The 7,439-nt window shown below is 53.2% G+C and overlaps 1 protein-coding gene across 1 annotated transcript; it reads right to left on the bottom strand.

Annotated features, from left to right (window-relative positions):
• Positions 1-668: 668 nt before the first annotated feature.
• MKRN2OS (MKRN2 opposite strand) lies at positions 669-7,078 on the bottom strand. Its single transcript, XM_019985149.2, has 4 exons — positions 6,769-7,078; positions 3,148-3,197; positions 2,227-2,389; positions 669-1,027 (listed from the first exon to the last, which is right to left on the bottom strand). The coding sequence occupies exons 1-4, from the start codon at positions 7,038-7,040 to the stop codon at positions 820-822; spliced, it is 693 nt and encodes a 230-aa protein (XP_019840708.2). The 5' UTR covers positions 7,041-7,078; the 3' UTR covers positions 669-819.
• Positions 7,079-7,439: the final 361 nt, after the last annotated feature.

The following is a 7,439-nucleotide window of genomic DNA, read 5'->3' as shown; positions in this document are numbered from 1 at the left end:
ACTGACTGAGAAATTCCCAATCCCGTTTGTGTGCATAGATACGCAAAGTCTGGTTCAGAAGACTGCCCGATTCCCAGTTCAGATTCTGAGACCTTTTTTCTTTTTTTTTTCCCCCCTACTATTGATCATTAAAAAGTTGCGTGTGTTAAGTCTCCTCAGTCACGTCCGACTCTGCAACCCTATGGGCTGTTCCATGTGCTGTTTCTATAAAAACAGCGAGGTGAAGGCACTCATTACTAAATAAAACTGTGAAGGTCCGAGGCAGCATCCTATAAATCCCACTTTCTGGATTCACATTGAAAGGTGACTTTGTTCAGCGCCAGTAATTTTATAGGAAGAGTTTTCACCTCTCTGTGCATAAAAAGTACATGCTGCCACTTCATGCTTTAACATGGACCCTGAACTACTAGGGAAGGCATTTTGGTAGTAGCACCTCAGTTCAGTTGCTCAATTGTGTCCAACTCTCTGCGACCCCATGGACACAGCACGCCAGACCTCCCTGTCCATCACCAACTCCCAGAGTTTACCCAAACTCATGTCCATTAAGCCGGTGATGCCATCCAGCCATCTCATCCTCTGCCCTCCCTGTCTACAACTTTGAAAACCCAGGGCTGTTTTTATTCATTTCGTAAATTCTTTCACTGCAGGAGGCTGAAACAGGCAGAAAGGAAAGCTGTAACTTTTTTTATTAACCACGGTTTAAGGCATGTAGAAACCGAGCGTCTGTTCCAGGCAGGAGCCCCCAGACGCCCTGTCCTGTCCCGTCTGGTCTCAAGCGCCGCACGCTCAGCACGAGCCGCTTTCCGGGCGTGGGCCCGTCTAGGGACCAGGGGGGTCGGTGACATAGAAGCCTCGCTCTTCTATCGCACGGTAGAGCGTGATGTACTTGGAAGCCTTCCTCGTCCTCGGGACCACGAACTTCTCCGTGAACTCGTCTCGGTCCAGCTGCTCCTCGCCCTCTGTGGCCAGGACGCAGTTAATGAACGCGAGGGCGTAGCTGTAGCAGTTGTGGTGATCCTCTTCATACCTTACAAGGGCGAGGGTGTCGAGAAGGCAAGGGTTACCCTGAGCCGCCCGAAGCCTTCCGTCATCTTAATCCCTCTGCGAGCCGGGCCCCCACGTGAGCCGGCCCCCTTGATGGCAAGTCATCCAGAAGTGCGGTTCTGAGGGACACTTGGCATCTGGGCCCATTTCTGCTTGCGGGGCAGAAAGGACTCACCGAAATGTCCAGTTACCACTAAGCGCCGATTGAGGGAGCTTAATTTCCCTGAAGACCTATGTTCTAGAAGTGGAATTCCATGTCTTATGATATCCCACCGTGTTTAAGGGCTTCCCAGGTGGCTCAGTGGTAAAGAATTCGCCTGCCAATGCAGGAAATGCTGGTTCAATCCCTGCGTCATGAAGATCCCCTGGAGATGGAAATGGCAAAATCCACTCCAGTATTCTTGCCTAGGAAATCCCATGGATATGGGGTTGCAGAGAGTCGACTTATCAACTACACAACAGTGTCTAAACTTATTTCAAGGAAAGCGTCAGAACAATTTAGGTCTACAAGCATTACCGTATACCTCTTCTATAGTGACAAGGGGGCATGGAATCGAGAAGTTAATTTCAAAATAGCTGAAGTTTAAAATGCAGGGAGCTGTAGATAGGTTTATGTTTTGAACATCATTTAAATTTTTTTTAAGGGAACATAAGACTATGGGTTTTGCTGTGTATATTATTAAATGTCTTGTGTGTGTTCAGTTGCTCAATTGTGTCTGATTCTCTGCAACCCCTATGGACTGTAGCCCGCCAAGGTCCTCTGTTCATGGAATTTTCCAGGCAAGAATACTGGAATGGGTTGCCATTTCCTCCTCCAGGGGATCTTCCCGAGCCAGGGACTGAACCCGCATCTCCTGCGTCTCCTGCATTGGCAGGCGGGTTCTTTACCACTGAGCCACTGGGGAAGCCTGTTAAACATCAAGTATCTAAAAATACCGAATAAAATAAGTAAAATAACTTCAGCACTAAGTTCTGGTCCTTTCCAAAGCTCGTAGAGTGCTGTGGTTCTAATGTGTAAAGGTGTGCTGGCTCACCTCTGCAGAAAACCCCAGTCCTTCAGCCCCTGCTTCGTTCTGTTACAGATGCACCTGCCCGGTACAGGCTCAACATGAAAGCCGGGGCAGCTCAGCGTCCTCGGGGAGCTGGGATCACACCTGGCGGTGAGTGAGGGCCCTGTCCTACCTGTGAGGCAGCCAGGCCCCCGTGGCGGAGAAGTCCTCCAGGTACTTGTCCCACTGGTCCAGCAGTCCGAACAGGCCTGGCCGCAGGAGCGGGACGCTCACACTCTGCTCCCAGCCCACCTCGTCTCGCTGGACACCGTGCACCGTGTAGTTATACACAACTCCTGCGGCCAAAACCACAGTCACGCAGAGGCATCAGGGGAAACGCCCCCGCCCCCAGTACCATCAGGGGTGACTGCACCCAACAGAAACCGAGGTCGCTGGCACGCCCCTCCTCCGGGGACCATCTGCCTCCCCTGCTCTCAGCACCCGAGGTCGCCCCAGAGAAACGAGACAGTAAGATGGCCTGAGATTGTCATCTCCAAAGATTCTTGTGGAAGCTCTATTTACAAAGGGGTCTGTCTGGTTTCCGTAAGTGAGCAGCAGACTTCTCTTGACAAAGACCGGTGCACCTTGGCACGCTCACACCAGTCATTGCGTTCAAAACCCAGTCCTCACTGTCTGTTCACAGTGTCAGCATTCTTTGATTTTTTTTTAAAGCAGACCTTTGCGGGCCCCACCACGTGCTCAGCTGCTGTGCCCCCTCCCCACCAGTCTATCGCTGGGGTCCCTGCCTGGCCCCTGAAGTGGGAGCACCCAGTGGCAGTGGGCTGGGTACGGCTTTGAGAGCAGAGGGTCTGCTCCTAACGCAAGAGGAGGGCTTGGACAGCTCCATCTCCGGATGTGTTTCTTCTTGTCTTAAAACTCTAGCAGAAACACTCACAGGTTGATGGTGGTTTGAATGTTTGGAGACACTCCTTTGTGAGTGTTCAGATACTGAGGGTTGTTGGTGATATGGTTGCAATACTTTTTGTCTAGAGACACTGCTCTCTTCTAACCAGGTATCACGTGGGAACTTTTTGAGCTGTGAGAACACACTTACCGCCCGTGTTGGTTATTCCCACGTGAAGATCAGACCTTCCGTCGTACTCCCTGAAAGACACAAGTGCGTTCCGGTCGTCTCACATGCACACGTTTGGCAGCTGGAGTTGGTATTTAAAGTGGGCGGAGAGCAATGGGCCTCCGCTCTTGGCTGGTACTGGAACTCAGCACCAGTGGCCAGCTGCGTGGAAACACCAGGAGAGCCACTGCCCCGTGCCTCCGCTGGATTTTCTTGGCCCCCAGTCCTGAAGGTGAGTGTGCTGGAAGGCCCGCTCTGCTGGAGCAAGAAGCCACCTAACGCCCGGCTCCGCAGCAGAGGGGTCCACCGGGTGGGCAGCTGTCGAGGAAGCTCCCTGTTCCTCGTTCCTTCCTCCTTGTGTGTTGGGGGGAACCAGTTCCTCACCACACGGGTGAGAGGGTCGTGAGTGCAGCTCACTGGGCATCTACCTCTAAAACGAACACTGCCCATTCCCTGAAGCCTGTGGCCACACTCGCTTTTCCTGAAATGATTCTTTACCCCACCCTGACATTAGATGTACAACTCCAGGTGATTTAAGCTCCATATAGGATCCCAGATCATCACTCACTGACCTTGAGATTTTCCCACCTTTAATATGGAAATAGCATAAGCCTCTTAGCAAGCTGGTTGTTGGGGTAAAATGCCCACTGAGTGCCACCACATGGAGGTGTCACATGAACCAGGTCACTTTTAAATGACAGCTCTTTCTTCAGACCACAGGTCTGGATGTCTGGTTCCTCATTAAAGCAAGAAGTCCTGGGCTTTAAAATGGCCCAAGGACACGGTGCTGGTGGTAGAGAACCCGCCTGCCAACGCAGGTTAGACGTAAGAGACACAGGTTCGATCCCTGGTGGGGAAGATCCCCTAGAGGAGGAAATGGTAACCCACTCCAGTACTCTTGCCTGGGAAATCCTGTGAACGGGAGCCTGGTGGGCTACAGTCCGTGGGATTGCCCAGAGTCGGACACGACTGAAGCGACTTAGCACGCACGCAAGGACACAGGTGACTGCTCCATCTTCTTCAGAGCAGCTCCCCCCGCCCACCCCAACACCCAGCGTTGTCCTGTTGCAGCCACTGTGAGTTTTCTGTGATCCTGCGAGTTCAGAGATTGAGAATGAAGCTGGGAAAGGCAGACAGTCTTGAGTGGCTGGTCACGGCACTGGCCCTGGATGCACGCTCCCCGTGTCTGCAGCCCCCCCATTTCCCCACCTGAATCCCAGAGGTCCATCCCACTTCCTCCCTCCTCCCTTTCCTTCAGCCGCTTCAGTCATGTAACAGGTGTCAACTGCAGGCCAGTCGTTTGTAGCGAAGGGCCAGGGACACAGCGGGAAATAAGATGGGGTCCCTGCCTCACAGAGTTCACTTGCTTCCAGTGAGGACATTTTTAGTTTAGCAAGTTTTTGATAGCCTGGAAAGTGTTAGAGAACCATGTGAGAGGGGCGGGGCCAGGGCACCCTTATGCCATATGACACTTTCGTACAAATTAAGAAAAGGTGACCCTTCTTCTTGCAGATGCAGTTCTGCCCAGGGTGGGCGGGACTCCGGCCGAGTTTCAGTGTACAAGTGGCCAGGTGCCTTTGTGCAGTCCACAACCTGCACAACCGTATGTGGCCGCCCTCGGGGAGCCTCATCTGGTTAGACCACAGCCTCGGCAATTCCTCGAGTCCCTGCTGGTTCTCTTTGCTGAAGTAGATGAAGTTGTCTCAAGGTGGGTTGTGGGAGCCAGTTCTGAGGGCTTAGAAATAGGATGAGAGGGAAGGAAATAGTCTGGAACTTGGTATTCAAGGGTCTGGTGGGCAGGGGGCTACTGCTTGGGTTCTGCAGTTCCTGGCCTGAGTGCCTGAGCGGGTAGGAAGACGCCTCAGCAGACGGCCGGTGTCAGCACCACCGCCTCCTCCCTGCCACGGCCGAGGGAGGCCAGGCCTGTCACTGTCACTAGCGCATCAGAGACGAAATGAGTGCTTTCCAGGGGCCAGCCCGAGAGCCTGTCCCGGGCTGTGTCATTTCTGGAGAGCAGCGCTGCAGCTGTTCACTGTTTGAGCATCATGGTTCTGGTTAGGGTGGAAAGGAAGTTTCTACCAGTCACCTTCCGAGCTGAGTATGAACAAATAGGATGGGAAGGAGCAGTTTGGTTCAACACCACGCCTGCCACACCTGGGCCAGCTTGATAGGCCTTATCACTGACCCACACAACTCTGCAAGGTCGATGGGTCCTCATTTAACAGATGAGGGTCCCAGAGCTCTTCTGAAGCACAGCAAAAACCGTCAAAGCCTGCACGCTCCCCTCTGAACCCCGCAGCCTCCCCGAGGAAGGGTCGGGGTGCAGTCTGTTTTGCCTCTAATGTTGACCCGTGCCTCCTAAACACGTCAGTTCATTTCATCCCCATAGGAACAGGAAGGGGGTTGATTAAGGCGCTGGTGAGCAAAGAAGCACTCAAGTCCCATTTTCTAGTCCCAAACCAGCATGAGGGATTCAGGCAGGGGCGTGTTTCAGGAGGCAGGACCGTCCAGGCATTGGACGGCGATGGAGTGCAGGACACGCTTCCCAGAGCTCACTCAGCACCTGTGTCCTCTCGAGCCCTGGCTTGCAGCAGCGCCAGTTTCAGTCCCGTCAACTCAGGACTCGGAGAAGCCACCATCCTTTTTTCTGAAATGTTTCTGAAAGTCAGGTGGCATCTCCAGTTGAAGCAGACCAGCTTGTCTCAGTTTAATGCACCTCCCTGGAAAATGGTCTGTAAGTGGCCATTCTTCAGGCTCTGTGCTGAGTACCTGCTTGTCACAAATGTTACAGACTAACTCGAAGTAAAGGTATTGATTTGATGAGATTAGCTGCTGGGTCATTTTCCCAGTGAGTCTCTTGGTATGAAATCTATGAACCGGAGAAGGCAATGGGACCCCACTCCAGAACTCTTGCCTGGAGAATCCCATGGATGGAGGAGCCTGGTGGGCTGCAGTCCATGGGGTCGCTGAGAGTCGGACACGACTGAGCGACTTCACTTTCACTTTTCACTTTCAAGCATTGGAGAAGGAAATGGCAACCCACTCCAGTGTTCTTGCCCAGAGAATCCCAGGGACGGGGGAGCCTGTTCGGCTGCCATCTGTGGGGTCGCACAGAGTCGGACACAACTGAAGCGACTTAGCAGCAGCAGCTTTGACCTCTGTATATTCTTGCACTTACACCAGAAAAGTATGTGGTTGTTGTTGAGTTGCTTAGTCATGTCTGACTCTGCAACCCCATGGACTGTAGCCCGCCAGGCTCCTCTGTCCATGGGATTTCCCAGGCAAGAATACTGGAGCAGGTTGACATTTCCTCCTCCAGGGGATCTTCCCCACCCAGGGATCGAACCCATGTTTTGTTCACCTCCTGCATCGACACGTGGATTCTTTACTACTGAGCCACCAGGGAAGCCCCCAGGAACATATGCACCCTTCTACTCTTAGGAAACACAGAGGCCTGCGTCTTAGCATTTAACTCCAAAGCTCTGAATAGGTGATCCACCGGATCTCACACTGTAGAGTGCATGTTAGAAAAAGAAAGTTGAAGTGACCGAAACAGCGAAGGGAGACCTTGCAGAGTCCAGGGCAGCATGTCGAGCAGCGTACCTGAGAAACGTCCCTCGAGTCGGCCTGAGGAGGAAGGAGCACTTTTCTCGATGGCCGTTGGTAAACGGCTCAGAGATGCTGACGGGCGCTTCCTCCAGCCTCCTGGAGCCCACATCCTGCCCGCAGAGGGGGCAGCGCCTCGGCACCCCGAAGCTGTAGACGTACTTCTGACAGTGGTTGACCTTGATGATAGGCTTCCCGGCCTCTGGGCACTGCATGGCTTCCCTGTCCCGGGCAAGCGGGGCGAGCTCCCCGGACTTCCTTCTCCTCATTAACTCAGCCAGTCAGTGTCTGCATCTGAGTAACCTGAGAGCTGTGATGTCATTCTGCGGGGCGGCTTCAGGCCAAGCCAGCTAGAGTTAACCTGTAACCAGGCCTCCCCAGTGTCTTAAAGAGCTAGCTTCATCTGTGCTCACAGAGTGTCTCTCTAGCCATGATACGTTTTCCCCCAGTCGACATCCAGCTCCTCTTTATCCTCCATAGCCCTACTCATCTGTGAAAGCTTCCTCGGCCTCCCCCAGCGTCCCCTCGCATAGGCAGTGCTGTGTTTGTTTCTCAATGGACATGAGTTTGAGCAAACTACAGGAGGTAGTGAAGGACAGGGAAGCCTGGCGTGCTGAGTTCGTGGGGTCCGCAAAGAGTCGGAGACGACTGAGCGACTGAACAATATT

Source organism: Bos indicus, chromosome 22 (assembly GCF_029378745.1).
Source record: "Bos indicus isolate NIAB-ARS_2022 breed Sahiwal x Tharparkar chromosome 22, NIAB-ARS_B.indTharparkar_mat_pri_1.0, whole genome shotgun sequence".
Lineage (NCBI taxonomy): Eukaryota > Metazoa > Chordata > Mammalia > Artiodactyla > Bovidae > Bos > Bos indicus.
Note: the sequence above shows the minus strand (reverse complement) of the source record. Positions and strands in the feature narration are given on the sequence as shown.